Genomic DNA, 15,344 nt, shown 5'->3' with positions numbered 1-15,344 from the left:
TCACGAGGCAGAAATAAGGATTGCAGAGAAACTGCACATATGCAAATCACTGCAATGAAAACACAATGCTTACTGCTGAGCCCTCCAGGATTATGGTGGTTGTGTTATATTATACCGAGATGCCACCAATGATTATTATTAGATAAACCTCACTGTCAAAAATAGTAAAAAAAATAAGAGATATTTAATTTCCAATGATAGAATACCAAAAAAAGAAAAGAAGAGCAGCATACAAGAGGCTGGAACCGGGGAATAGTTGGGAATATCTGCAACTAACAATCAATTTTCATTATTGATTAGCCAAGCCAATTATGTTCTTCTATTAATAGCTTTGAATATGAATTTAAGATAGTGATACATCCCTGTTACAAATTCCCAAGGCTCAAGATTCATGTCTTTAAATGTCTTTTTTTGTTTTACCAACATTCAGTAACCCAAATATCTTCAGTTCCCCATCATGTATGACAAAGAAAATCATCAAATCAGCTCATTTGTGGTGTTGTTCAGTTATTTAAGTTGCAGTCACATAATGAGACATATACATATATACATATACACATAAATTAGTTTGTTTGGTTCAAAGTTGCTTTATCAGCACTTAGATAGCATACTGCTTTACCACACAGCTTGTCATGTTGCAATTTAGTTTATTTTACATGAAATCATATCAGTTTGTATATAAGTGTCCTATTCATTCGAGGCTGTAAATTGAGTTAACATTTTGATTTTGTTATTTTCAGTAGTTATGCTTTGTTGACCTTTTTTAAGGGCCCTACAACTCGATGCCTTATTTACTTGTGAATCTTTGTTTTGGGGAAAGAAACCCAACCTTATGAACTTTAAACCTGTGTTCCTGTGTCCCCTGACTGCTTGGTCCACGACATCATTATGGAAGCTTTAAGCTGCCAAAGTTTAGCATTTTTACTTAAAGAAATTACTACAATGACATTAAAAGTTCCATGAAAAAATCATTTTCTTTTGATTGAGAGCATAGAAGAAAAAAAGAAGAAAGTAACTCTGTCCTCAGTCTTAATATATCGCCACTGCACTGAGCAGACAGAAAAAACATGGCAGACAACGTCAGGGGGTTACAGGGGCTTACAGGCTTGTTGCCATGACAACAGAGGAGCCTGTCTCTCTCTCCCTTTAACGCACGCACGCGCACACAAACACACACCACCGTCTCTCTGTCTATGTTGTACAGTCACTCTGACACACACACACACACAAACACACACACACACGTATAAAGTATTAGAGTGGAATCTGCCTTGCTTTGAGATCCGTGCTCAGGAAAAATATAGGAAACCCAGCAAGGAGCCTGGAGCTGCCCTCCACATCTGTCCTGGATGGTGAGTGCCTGCCTGCTGACTGGTTATTGTTTGTTTACATACTGTATTCTTTGACAAATCGGATCAAAAAACAAACAAAGACAATTTGTAGGTATGTGGGTCTATTCTTGTTGCGTGGGAGATTATTTTCTTGCTGCTTCTATCTTTTCTTTTTTGAAAGATTTGGGTGGAAGCTGTCATCGTAATGGTAATTCATAGCTGGGTAGCCATGGTGAAGTCAATTTCCCCCTCCCTCTGCCACTGCTGAATGCATTAGTCTAATGAGATGTCTGCAGCCTGTGTGCCGAGCAGCAGCAGCAGCAGCAGCAGCAGCAGTAGTGTATTAACCAAAAAGAGGACAAGGAAAAAGCTAGAGCAAGATGGCTTAGCCTTCATTGTTAGGAATTTAGCTTTACAGTCACCTTTAGGCTCCTGGGACATAAGACAAAAGGGCTTGGCTCTTGGGCTTTCACAATAGAAGACAGCAGGTAATAGACACCCCCCTCTCTCTCCCTCGGTCGGGTTTATTAGTATGTTATCGGTGCTGTTTCCTCCACAGCTCATGCATGGCTGCTCTTTGTGCTGTTTTCTTACTTTGGTGCTCTGCTAAATGCTGCTCCTCTCACCGCATTGCTCAGCTCAGCATTCTGCAGTCTCGTAGTATTTGGTTGCTGATGTTCACCTTTGCCAAACCATTGTGCTTCCTCTGTGTCTGCTCTATAAAGATGCTAACGGTGCCCTCTAATATGTAGTTGCTGAGGAGAAGGATTCATGCGCAGATAAAGCGCATGTTTCTGTGCATTTCTATAGCTCGAGCTCAATGCTTGTTTCCTTTGTCTCCAGCTCCAAATGAGTGTACCTTCAGCGACGGCACAGAAGTCAGACAGCAACAGTGACATGCAATCAGCTGCAGTAGCTCCCTCCTTCATCCCCAGCCAGTCGGGGAAGATTCCGGGCAGGAAGAGAGGGAGACCCCCGCTCCGCAATGTCGCCAAGATGGATTTTCCAAATTGCTACCCCGAGTCGCTCCCTCCACTCAAAGTGCCAAAGAAGAGGGGGAGAAAGCCGGGCTTCAAGGTCAGCCACATGAGGGGGGAACTGGGGCTGTGGTGTGTGTGTGGATACAGTGTGTTTAAAAATGCATGTGTACACAGAAGGACACAGACACACCGGCTCCATGCCCTTCACGTTATGTGGGACCCAAGTGTAACAGAGAGAGAGAGAGAGAGAGACTGAAGATCTGTGGGGCTTTGTTCTGCTGTAGTCAAATGCCATGGAAGTCTGTTTATGTCGAAAATTAAGTCATTTTTGTAAATATGTGTTTTTTTTAATCCATAAAAACATCTAGAATTCATCATCTGCAGCATAAAAACTGCAGTCCAGACAGATTTGGTTGCCTGATTACTCCACCATCCCCCTCCCTGGACAATTTAGTTAATAAATGATATACCTGAAATGAGCAAACTTCTTTTCTTTCTGCAGCTCAAACCCCGGATGGTGATGACACCGTTGGCTATCTCTCCACCCAGCAGCACCCCTGAGCCTGATATGAGCTCCATTCCTCAGGATGCCGCCACCATCCCCCACTCTGCCACGCCCCAGGTGCTTACAGGTAGGACATAAAACACTCTTATCCACACGTAAGAAGCATTGATGTTGATGTCCTAATCCAGTCCCGATCTGCTTTAAAGACATGTAAAGATCAGTAAGATAACTGAGGTATCTCTTCTCCAACCAAAACTGTCTCCACCTGTGTTTTCCCTGCATCAGTCTGTATCTACATCAACAAGCAGGCCAACACGGGCCCCAACCTGGACAGGAAGAAGATCCAGCAGCTCCCTGATCACTTTGGACCCGACAGGCCCTCCGTGGTGCTGCAGCAGGCCGTCCAAGGCTGCATCGACAGCGCCTTCCTGCAGAAAACAGTGTTCACGCTCCTCACACAAGGCTACGGGGGAGAAAAAATATCAGGTGTTGTACAAAGACCTCCCTCAGGTGCTGCTATCTATTTCTTTGATATCTTTTTTCCCCCACTCACTTTACCTGAGGTGGCACTTAGTAGAACACATGGATTAGTAAAGGTTTTATGACCTCATTTGTACTTCTAAAACTTCTGATGATGTCTCAAGTGGTCCTGTTTCGCTCTTCCAGCCACGTTCGATGGGAAGCAGCACCTTCTCAGCCTCCCTGTAGTCAACAGTATCGACTACGTGCTCCGTTTTCTGAAGAAACTCTGCCGCAGCTTGCACTGTGAAAACCTCTTCAGTGATCAGCCCATTACCCAGCACAGTGGTGGCTCCTACCAGTCAGATGGTACTTCTTAAATCAATCTCATAGAAGCTGTGATGCTGATATAAACACATTCTTTGAGCTAATTCTGAATTTCTTCTCGTCTTTAGCTGAAACATCTATGGCCGAGGACTACCATTTAGACCAGTCTGATGGCAAACGCTACTCCGTGGACCCCGGCGATTCTGCTTTCAACTCCATAAGCTCGTCCTACTCGCCAAAGACCTCCTACGGGTTTCGTTCAACGCAGCAGTTCTCCAGTGGCTCGGCCTCCATGAGCATGTGCAGGCAGTCGTCCACCAGCCCCAACACGTTCCCAGAGAGCAACAGGACAGGTGAGAAGTCATGGAAAGACAAAGCAGAGATGGCTTTGTTGTTTATTTCTCTAAAGGCGCTAAAGTAAAAGCTCCTTCTCTTTTTGTTGGTCTTCCAGGAGGTTATAATGCATCTCCAGAGTCCCAGGACGCCAAGGCTCCACCCAATAAAGACCCATCCACCTGGTCTGTGGAAGATGTTGTCTGGTTCATCAGGGATGCAGACCCCCACGCTCTCGGCCCTCATGCAGACGTCTTTAGGAAACATGTATGTTTGTTTATCTTTGTGTTCTTGACAGGCTGACGTCTTTCAATTGCTGATTTAATGAACATCCAGCGGAAATCACCATGTCTGGTCGCCTACTTCTTGCTGATTTGACACTAACTTCCTCTTCTTCTTCTTCTTTCAGGAGATTGATGGAAACGCTTTGTTACTCCTAAAAAGCGACATGATCATGAAGTACCTTGGACTGAAACTGGGGCCGGCCTTGAAGCTTTGCTACCACATCGACAAACTAAAGCAGACTAAGTTCTGAACACTTTCTACAATATATTTCCCATTCCTCGAATCCAACAATACATTTGAGAAGGGACTCCAGGTCGGTGAGCCAATAGGAAGAGGGTAGGACCTTGAGGCACTCAATTCAATTCAATTTTATTTCTAGTATCAAATCATAACAAAAGTTATCTTAAGACACTTTACAGATAGAGTAAGTCTAGACCACACTCTATCATTTAAAAAGCCCCAACAATTCTAGTAATTCCCCCAAGAGCAAGCAGTGCGACAGTAGAGACCCTGTCTCATGGTAAACGGTGTCTGAGGGTCCCGGTTGGGGGTGATGTACAGTGGCAATAATAGTCACAATAAAGATAAATGGAACAGTGACTACAAATGGTAATCGTAGTAGTTCATGTCATAGCAGGGCGCCGCAGGGCGTGACAGGGTGTAGGGTAGCATAGCAGAGCATAGGTGGACGTAGCGGGATGTAGCATGTTTCAGCAGGACATCGCAGAGCGTAGCATAGTGTAGTCGGGGGTGCAGCATAACCACGGAGACAGCATGAGGTGCATCACTTCCTTTTCTGCCATAAAAGTATAAAAGCCAATGGGTTGCTAGAAAGCGATGGTAATTGTGACTTCTAAAATATACTCTAAGTGAACTAATAATTTTTAAAAATGCAGCACAAAAAGTTTAAGTATTACTGCGCAGATAGGACTTTGTTTTCAGTTATATTCAAAGACGTTTTATAACCAACACATGCATTTAAAAATTAGCAAGGTGAGAAAAGTAGGAGCAGTGTAAGGTCCAACTTAATGCTGCCATTATAGGGTTAACATAAATGTTAGCTTCTCCAGCGGCACGTTATGTAACTTCAAACAGTTTTTTTTTTTTTAGGATGTATATGTTAAAGTATTTATGTCCAGGCTAACATACTATAAAAAGAGGATTTGATGGATTTTTTACCTTACCTTACCACCAAAAACTAAGTTCTTTGGCCAGTTGGGAGCAGCGGAAACAAGTTGTGAACTCACCATTGACATATCACCTTTTATTTTTATAATGCAAACTTGTTAAACAATAGTTGCTAATTTACACATCCAGGTAAACACTATCACTGATTTGGAGTCATGCTTTTGGCCACCTCATGAATGTAAGCCTAATATCAACGCTCTTTGACTTAGTTTGGTCTCCACCAAGTCCTGAGGGAAATATGTAGCACTTTAGCTGCTAAATGCCCCACTAAGTTCATCAGCTAGTCTCTAACTGGCCCGGTCTACTGTTCGGTGCTGAGCATGTAGTGTACAATGGGGTTTTACAACAAACAGGTGCTCTGAGAGCATGTATCACAAAGATAAAGGTATGGCCAGACAGCCCAAAAATGTACCTGCGCCTCCCTATAAAGCCAAGGGAAGCTGCTGATTCAGGTGATATTTCTCAGTTGATAACTAAGAAGGAAGCCTTTCACATAATCACACTGTTTTTACAATGTCATTGATTATAAGATGAATTCTAGTCCCTTAAAAGTATGGAACAGAAAAACTCTCAATGTTCAAAAATGGTCAGATGGGGGGGGGCAGCTGAAGGAGGTGACACATATCATACCTGAAGCCCTACTCTTTTCCCATTGGTTCGCAGACATGCCAGACGTGAGGTCCACAGTTGTACCCTCTTGGTACATTTGGCTAAAGATTTCCACCATGATAATAACAATTTCAACCCTCTCTTTCTCTCTCTTCTCTTACTTACTCTACTTTTGGCACATATTTTGAACTAAAAACTGTCAGATTGTGGAATGCATCCTTTATACACATCTGTTTAAGAAGGCCAAGTAAGATAAAGGTTTTGTCTCACAAACCTTCATGAGCAGCACATCTGTCGGCTGCATGCAGATTTCTTTATATATACTATACATTCATCATCTGACAAGAAATGTATAACAGAAAACACTTAATATACCTTAAGAAACTCTCACTTTGTCAAATCTCACTATAGGATCTCATGTTTACCAAGCTGAAATCATATCTATAACTGAGAAACGGTGCATTTCTTTTTGATTGACAGATATAGAAAATCGTTTTGATACTATTTTTTCACATTACTAAAGTTATGTTCCCATTGGATTTGTCACTTTTTTATTATAATTTTAATATAAAAAACTATAACCCAAACAAAACATAGCCTACACAAAAAGACAGTAGCTCTCTTGTTAGTATATATATATATATATATATATATATATATATATATATATATAAAGAAAAATGAGAGCATTGTGAACGTGATATATTTATGCTTCAATATGCAAGATTGTTACATGCCAGTTATCTCTATAGGCTCTTCATGTATACTCATGAGAATGTTTTTTTTAAATTCATGTGTTTCTATGTTTTTATTAAGCATCAGTGTTAATATGGAAGCTGTCAAAACACACTAAATGTTACACTGAGAAAACCTAAATGGCCATGTAAATGGGTATATAATATAGTATTGCTTTTGTATACCACTTTTGGTGTACAGTATGCATCCTTTTTTAATCAATTAACCTTTGTAAGTGAATGCTGCTGTAAAGATATTACATGTAAGCCATGCCTAGTGAGATCAAGCTAAGGTGTTTTATTTTGAAAATCACTATGACTAAGAGTTTTAGAGAACGCTGAGTGGATCAGTACTCTATGCTGGTGCTAAAAGTTATCTATGTATTTAACTACTTGCTTTTGTGTCTGTGAGATGTAAAGGAAATCTGATGTGTATACCGTACTGTATGTGAGCATTAAATTAAGAAATCAAGTAATCAGAGATTTGTGTGTGAGACTTTTTATTCCTCCATTTTAGTGTCTACTGTGTGAGGTTATTGCTTGTTTGTTTTTTAAAACATGTAAAAATGGATCAAGATTTGGATTTGGGTCCACACGTAGACAAATTATATTGGTTTAACAAATGTGACCTATATCTGTGGCTCCTCCAGAGTTCCTTATCGGGGCTCTTCATAAATCAGGAACAGATTAACTTCTTTACTGTTTTACCTGCTGTAGATTAGCATCACAGGTTCCGCTCTAGTCAGCTCACACTATATCATTTCATTCTGGATACATTTACACCTAAAAACTAACCTCTGGAGAGCTGTGGAACAAAGATCTATGTAGAAGCCCTTGTGAAAGTAGTTGGGGCTTGTGGCATGTATAATAATAACTGAGTGAAAAGTATGGTAGAATATGGTATTATTTTCGTCATGTCCAAATCAATAGGCTTGGGAGCTACATCTCTGTACATTGTGTACTTTTTCCCTAGAACATTACTAGGTTAGCTGATAAACATAAATTAGTTTATTAATATGCAACACGTAGTAATGTACAACGCATAGTAGGCAAATATGCAACACATAAGCCCAATATCAGCAGAAACAGTCAAGGTGTTTTTAGTTTGCAGTTTGACATGTTGGGAATGCTTTCTCAATAGGTTTGATGAGAAGGTTGATACCGTTCTCATGTCTGGGAGGTTAATATGAAGCTAAAGTCTGCAGCCGGTTAATTTAGCTTAGCATAAAGACTGGCAACAAGGGGAAACTGCTAGCCTGGCTCTGTAGCAATCCTCCTAGCAGGACCACTAAAGCTCACTAACATGTTATATTTAGTTTGTTAAGCTTCACATAGCCAAAGTGTAAAAAACAACACTTGTGGTTTTATGGGGGAGCATGGGCCAGAATAGATAGATAGATAGATAGATAGATAGATAGATAGATAGATAGATAGATAGATAGATAGAGATTGATACCAAAAAAAGGGAAATCCTGGTGTTACAGCAGCAAAATCAGTCACACAGCAAAGAATATAAATATAAATGTAAAACTAGGATACAATATACATACATACAACATAAATGGAATATACATGAAATAATAATAATAGGAATACAATTTTACTTACTACTATTTCTTTTCCTTGAGCAGTTAGTTTCAGATTGTTGCCTGGTAACTGTCTACAGCCAGAGTCCGTTTGTCAGAACGCTCCTTGTGTTGGCTAAGTAGCCTAATGAAGAGTTAGCTAGGTAGGCTAATCAGACGATTGAATAAACACCAAGGCCTTCACGCTAGGAAATAATACCTACAGATAATTGTATCGTTATCTAGAATACAATGTGAAAAACTCTAATTTTTGTAGGCCTACTTATGATGTGTAGTCAAAATCTTCTGAGGGTGGGCGGTGGCTATAACTTGGACTCATGAATACCTGTACACACTGAACATGAGGTATGCGCCCCTGGATGGTTGACCAGTCTTGCTTTAATTCAATTCCCTTATTCTTCCTAAAAGCCACGTTTTATGACAATAGGACTACAATATTCCACCCTAAGGTTTAATGAATCTAATTCCAGATTAGTTACAGGGGGTTAGCTTATTTGATCAGGGGCCAAAACCCAAAATGTTTGTACCCTGATGATGACATTTCAGGCTGATCATCCTCATCACGATGAAGGATCCGGTTATAACTTGACAGGATCCAGCTAAACCTAAACCGAGCAGCAGAGCAACACTCAATTTATGATGAGGCTGTGATGCACACGAGTGACGCCGAGCTCTTGTAGTCGCATAACCACAGACTGGCGTGGGATCGGTCCCTGCTGCGCCTCATCTGGAATAACGTCGGGAAAATCCAGAATTTTCATTAGCGGGTGTTTTTTTTTTAAAGGAAGCGAGCAGTGTTGAAAATAATCCCATTTGGGCAAACGTTTGCATCGGAAGGGGGGTTTTCTGTACTTTGCAGAAGCCAGAGCAGATTTATTCCGATAGAGAATCACCAAATATAGGCTGTAATAAGGTAAGAAGTGATTGCCTACAGATGGACATGTCATGTGTTAGATTTTCCAGATTATAGATGCAGCGAACGAATGCTTTTTGTCAATGTCTCACGCATTATTTTTCACATTTTCCTTGCTATTTGACCGAATACGGTATCGAGAAAAGAGGGCTGGCACACGGGCACCTGCGCATCCCTAAAATAAAGCCATTGCATTTTACCTGGAAACAACAAGAAAAACAGAAACTAAAACAGGGAGGGATTATTTGACGAATAAAGAACATGTCACCCAGATTGGCGCAATTAATTGTTTTTTATGCGCCTCTTATGTGTGACTATGCGGTGGCACCGAGGGAGCTGTCTTGTGTGTGTTTGATTTTTTTTTTTAATAGGGCTATTTGGTTACGAAATTTGAGATGTTTTTCGCCACGATGCGCATGGGAAGATTTCATTATAGGAGCAGGATGTTGAGATCTGATGTGGAAATACTCTCACTGCGTCTTTTCCATCGGAATGCAGCCGCGTCTCACAGGAGGCGGTTAGCTGTAGGAATAGCATGAACTCAGATGTCATTGCCCAAAGCGTGAAATAAAACATCATATGTTGGCCTCTGTTTTGGCAGACAAGTCCTTTATATCAGTGGCCAGTGATATAATGTGATGGATGTTTTAAAACGCCGCAGTTACATGATGGCGAGCCCTTTCTCATCTTAACGCTCCGCGAAACAATTTGGTTTTGTCATCTTCTCTGAAAAAAAAAAGTCAAGGTCATTCACTGTAGCCTATCTAACAGATTCAACCCAAGACCACTTCATATGTTACCAATCGTGCCTGTCAAGTAGAGGATTGCTAACCAATATGACAGAATTTGGTTATATGACACGCAGCGGGTGCACATTAAAGGCTCGGGTTTGCACTGATTTTGGCTGCAGCACACATTTCTGTTGTTTGTTGTGGGAGGCCCAAGCCAATGCAGTCCTGTCTATGGAGGAGCTGTCCATGCAGCCTGCTGCTGCTGCCGCTGCAGAGACATGGACCGTAGGTTAATCTCAAGTGATGGAGGTTCCCAATCAGAATCACATTACTCCATTGATCCCCACAGGGAAATTATTCAGTTGCAGTTGCTCACAGTCGAATTCAAGGTAAAAAAAAAGAAAAAAGATTAGAGTAAGAAAAGAGCGAGTCAATAAGTGTATACTCCAGGCTAACATAAAGAAACATAGCCACAGTGCAAGAAATAGTAGTAGTAAGTAGAAATAAAGGGAGGTTAGGTTAAAAAGTAAGATTATGTTACCAAGTTTATGTTGCCAAAACGATGGATTGTACAAATGCTATTGTTGTGCAATGTGGACATAAATAAAATACAGTGTCAACATAACGGCACAACGGCCGGTGCTCTGACATGCAAATATAATCTGATGTTTCATTTGTTAAATCATGTATTGACAACTGACGCATTCTTGGCCACTTTATGTCATTTGCTACATCATGAGTCAATTATTAATGGATCTGGGGGCTTTTGTCAGGCTGCTCTGATGTGGTTGCTCAAGTTGTCCTGATTGTAACGTACTGGAGGCCCTTCAGCGTGGATAATCCAGGCGGATTGGTCTGTGGATTGCCCACACCTGGTTCAAACACTATATTAAATATAGACCACTTAATTATAAACCATATTCCCCACTGATCCAGATTTGTCAGGTGTACTGTGAGCTCCTGCATGCCGTCCTGACTCAGATCTCTGGATTTACTGCGGCTAGTCCCCCTCTACAACCGAGCACAGGCTTTATTGTTGTTGTCAGGTTAGGACAGCGTTTCCAGTGGAAACTTGATAGCAGCGATCGAACATTTAATGAACTGGATCTGCTCTGACAGTAATGATCCAGGTCAGCGCTACCCGGGCCTGGCAGACTGGCACAAGCAGGTCGAGGGGGGACAGAAATAGAACAAGAGCGCCAGGGAAATATTTACTGCTACTCTCTCGCCCCCCTAAAAAAAACCACACATTTATCCCTGTACTCGTGTTTGAAGTGGAACTAAAAATGGTAGTTTTCTCTGCTGTGTACTTCATTTTTGTGCTTTCATACTGCTATCGCTCAGGCATGAAATAAATGCATTATTCACGTGTTCTTGCACCACAGGAACCATGGGAAAGCAGAACAGCAAGCTGACTCCCGAGGTGATGGAGGATCTGGTGAAGAACACAGAGTTTAATGAACACGAGCTGAAGCAGTGGTACAAAGGCTTTCTGAAAGACTGCCCCACTGGCAGGCTGAATCTGGATGAGTTCCAGCAGCTTTACGTCAAGGTTAGTGTAAAACCAGTGCCTCTCTTTCTTTATCCGTCTGCCCACTTAATCACACCATGGCAATTTTCCTATCATCAAACTTGTGATAAAAAAAAAAGCCCTGATTGAATTATTAAACACATCTCTCCCACATTTGCAGTTCTTCCCTTATGGTGACGCATCCAAATTTGCACAACACGCCTTCAGAACCTTTGATAAAAATGGAGACGGGACCATTGATTTCCGAGAGTTTATCTGCGCTCTGTCCATCACATCCCGTGGCAGCTTTGAGCAGAAACTCAACTGGGCCTTCAACATGTATGACCTGGATGGTGACGGAAAAATCACCAGAGTGGAGATGCTGGAGATAATCGAGGTAAGGGATTATGGAGTCATTAAGCCCTCGCTCATCAGGGGACTGGCTCTGTTTTGTTGTTGCTGCTGTTACCAGTCTCCTGCCCACCTGCAATGCTTTGAGTACAGACGTAGTCTGATAACAACACACATGAAGTCCCATTGAATCACACTGTGTCATTTCTTGAGGCACAATCAGTATAGTAAATATGATACGTATCGGTGATATTGGAGTATTTTAACAATTCCTGTAGTGTTAAATGTGGTGTGTGCATCCACATCAGTGGTTATTGACCTTTTTTCTGATGTACACCTGCCTTATTCAACACTATTAATTAAATAAAAGTGGTTACTGTTACTTTGGCAGAAGCTGGATGTGTCAACTGCCCATCCTTTACTTTTAACTATGTCAACTGCATTTTTGCTACTTTTCGCTCACCATTTGAACTTCTCTGCTCGAAGAAGTTTGTTTAGTTAATAAGTTGAGCTTTCTACGTACATCTTGGAAACTGCAGAAAAATACCCGCCATAGTAAAAGTACCCCTGGTTGGGGGATCACTGATCTACATCATTATGAACAAAATGAACACATGTAGGCTTCACTGGATTACATAAGAGTCAATTCTCTGCTAATTTCTCACTGTGCTACACCCGCAGGCTATCTACAAAATGGTGGGCACTGTGATCATGATGAAGATGAACGAGGACGGTTTGACACCACAGCAGAGGGTGGACAAGATCTTCGGCAAAATGGATAAGAACAACGACGACCAGATCTCGTTGGACGAGTTCAAAGAGGCGGCGAAGAGCGACCCGTCCATCGTGCTCCTGCTGCAGTGTGACATGCAGAAGTGAGCCCCCACCCCCACCCCCACCAGCACCACCACCACCACCACCAACCCCCCACCCTGCTCGCTCCTCTCCCCCCTGTAATTCACACACTCTGGACAGCAGCACATGTTTTAATGTCTCATTAGATTCTCTGCCATTTCCACAGGGGAAAAAACAAAACAATGCTTGGACAATTTTTCAATGGACTCGCTTCTTGTGGTTGTATGCATGAGAATGTAAAATGCTGAATAATTTTGAACATAGCTATAAGATAGTCTATAAGATATCATACATTTCTATTTAAAAACATGCCAATGTGATTTGTGCACGGTAACCCTATACATTCTCATTCAACCTTAGCTTGTACATCAGTGGAGCACTGCATTCAATTATGTTCCCGCAGTATTTAAGATCCCCAGTGTTCACTGCTGCTACTACTGTACGCTTTACATAATAGTAACAAAACAATAATTCCTATGATAATTGTAACTGTCTCTACTATCCAGACTTGTTGAGCTCTTGGAGAATAGAGAGGCTCCTGTCTGTTCCAGATGGTTTCACACAATGGAACCAAGAAGAGTAGGTTCTTTGCATGCATATATTAAATGTCAAAAAAATATATAATCTCTTACCTTTTGCATCTTCAGGTGGTTATAAAAGAGAAACCCTATTGAATTCATTTTGTATTGTTGCATGGGATGTACAGTATGTGACTCATTTGACCATAATTTCACCTCCAGTAATGTGGGAGCATGCTTCCCTCCATTGTATACACATGTATGTGTGACACTTGAGATTTTGAAGGAGATTTGGATTGCAGTTGTGGGCTCATCTCAGAGGAAGAGCTTTCACATAAATGTTGTGTAATGTTTTGCTTAGGTAACTTCTGGGATGAGCAGAACTATATTGATGGAGCAGCTTTCCTTAATGATTTTAATGTACTGGTGCCACTTAAAGGAAAGACCAAAATTACAGCTGTCAGTAAGCACAGTGCTCTTGCATTATTCCCCCACAATGATCCAAAATTGGCTTGCTTTCTTTAAGCTGCTTATTTGACTTAGACTTAAATAACTTAACTCAGTACATATCAGAATGTTTACAGAAAAGAACACTGCAAAAATGAGTGCAGTTTTGGCTTTTGACCTTATTGCTGGGAGCTCACTCTCCGGGCCAGGGACCTTGTGAGGAAAGAGGAGCTCAAATTCCAATGGAAAAAAATAATAAGAAGAAAATAGCCACTTCTATGTTTACTGGACACACTGCATTCCTACTTATAAAACTTTTTTGTAAGGAGAAACTTTTTATTGAAAGGTCTCATCTACTAGTCAATTCCGTTTGCAACAATCATTAAAAGGTGCAGGATTTTCAAGCAAGGCGCTTGGTAAAGCTTTTGAAAGAGCGTTTCAGTGTGAGACGGCAACTGGATGACGATTTAGGTTAAAGTTATTGCGGAAATTCTCTTTCAACAGTTTTGCTTCCCCATTCCTAGGCTATGCAAGCATGGACTGAGTGTCTGCTTGTTATCCACTTAAGTAGTGGAGGTTGCAAAAGCTTTTCACTGTCCAGTCTATAACATAACTGAAAAACCAACCCTCACATTTTTAAAGTCTATATTATTTATACATTTCAGTCCAGTCACTGTCTTTGTCTTGTAAATGTTTATATCAAATATGGAAAAATCATAATACAAGTGACTGTATTATTTTATACATGTGGCATGTGTTGCACCCAAAATTTATTCTGTAGTGATTAAAATGAATAAACCATCACCAGGCTTTTTCAAAAGACGTGTTGTAGCAGGTGTAATTAATGGGAAAATTAAGACTTTGAGACTATGGTAAATATAAGTGTTGATGTGGATAAACGAATTGAATGCATTGTACGGAATCAAATAAGGGTCATTTTGAGAAGTATTTTTTTGTGGTATTATTTTGTTCATCTGTAAAAAAGTACTATGTATGGAAAGTATGACCAGTACAAGTGTTTAGATTATCCAGGATGTACTGTAACAATAGTCATGATACTTTACAGAAGTTACATGTTAACTTATGCTAGAGATGAGCGTTACAAGGGAGAGAACTGGAAAGCACTTGTATATATAGTTATGTCACAGGAGCCAAATATGAACAATTACAAACTGTAGCGGAGTATTAGCACTGACAGGTCCAGTAGAGTCCTGGTCCAGTAAAAGTTTTCCTCTCGGGTACCAGACCTCTAAGGTGTAACAAAAATAGCACACCGCATTAAAACGTTTTCAGTGTAACAATTTTTTAAAATTCTGTTAATTTTATGAAAAACAGAGATGAACTCATCTTATCATTATTATAATATATAGTAATTACCATGTATTCATGTCAAATATTTGCTAGATTACTCTAAAATAAACACTTGTAACCTTGTAAACATATAAAAGATATCTACCTGCTGAGCCCAAACAGCTAATTATAACACTACAATCCTAAAAGTTAAAAGACTTTTAAAACATAACACAGATGTTTTGAACATCTGCATTATTAGTTTCTTCAGTTGAGAACGCAAAAGTTAGTCAGACCAGTGACACATAGAGAGAGAGCTGAGTCGTGCCGAACCATACAGTGGAAATGCGGCATTTGTATTCTAAATATTGTTAACATTTAGTCAGTCTCAA

The 15,344-nt window shown here is 40.6% G+C and overlaps 2 protein-coding genes across 4 annotated transcripts; both read left to right on the top strand.

Moving 5' to 3' along the window:
- Positions 1-1,150: 1,150 nt before the first annotated feature.
- Positions 1,151-5,050, top strand: LOC117935980 (sex comb on midleg-like protein 4). Of its 3 annotated transcripts, XR_004654861.1 has the most exons (9): positions 1,151-1,352; positions 2,175-2,408; positions 2,814-2,943; positions 3,102-3,302; positions 3,483-3,644; positions 3,731-3,955; positions 4,054-4,202; positions 4,345-4,569; positions 4,993-5,050. XR_004654861.1 is itself a non-coding variant. In XM_034858670.1 (8 exons), the coding sequence occupies exons 1-8, from the start codon at positions 1,350-1,352 to the stop codon at positions 4,468-4,470; spliced, it is 1,230 nt and encodes a 409-aa protein (XP_034714561.1). In that variant the 5' UTR covers positions 1,151-1,349; the 3' UTR covers positions 4,471-4,984. The 3 variants fall into 3 exon arrangements, 2 of the variants coding, with proteins under 2 accessions (XP_034714561.1, XP_034714562.1); XM_034858670.1 differs by lacking the exon at positions 4,993-5,050 and having other exon boundaries at positions 4,345-4,984; XM_034858671.1 differs by lacking the exons at positions 1,151-1,352; positions 4,993-5,050 and adding an exon at positions 1,585-1,819 and having other exon boundaries at positions 4,345-4,983.
- A 3,909-nt stretch (positions 5,051-8,959) lies between these two features.
- On the top strand, positions 8,960-14,484 carry vsnl1b (visinin-like 1b). Its single transcript, XM_034858674.1, has 4 exons — positions 8,960-9,250; positions 11,367-11,533; positions 11,673-11,888; positions 12,524-14,484. The coding sequence occupies exons 2-4, from the start codon at positions 11,372-11,374 to the stop codon at positions 12,719-12,721; spliced, it is 576 nt and encodes a 191-aa protein (XP_034714565.1). The 5' UTR covers positions 8,960-9,250; positions 11,367-11,371; the 3' UTR covers positions 12,722-14,484.
- Positions 14,485-15,344: the final 860 nt, after the last annotated feature.

This window comes from Etheostoma cragini, chromosome 20, assembly GCF_013103735.1.
Source record: "Etheostoma cragini isolate CJK2018 chromosome 20, CSU_Ecrag_1.0, whole genome shotgun sequence".
Lineage (NCBI taxonomy): Eukaryota > Metazoa > Chordata > Actinopteri > Perciformes > Percidae > Etheostoma > Etheostoma cragini.
The sequence above is the reverse complement of the archived record's forward strand: the minus strand, read 5'-3'. Positions and strand labels throughout refer to the sequence as shown.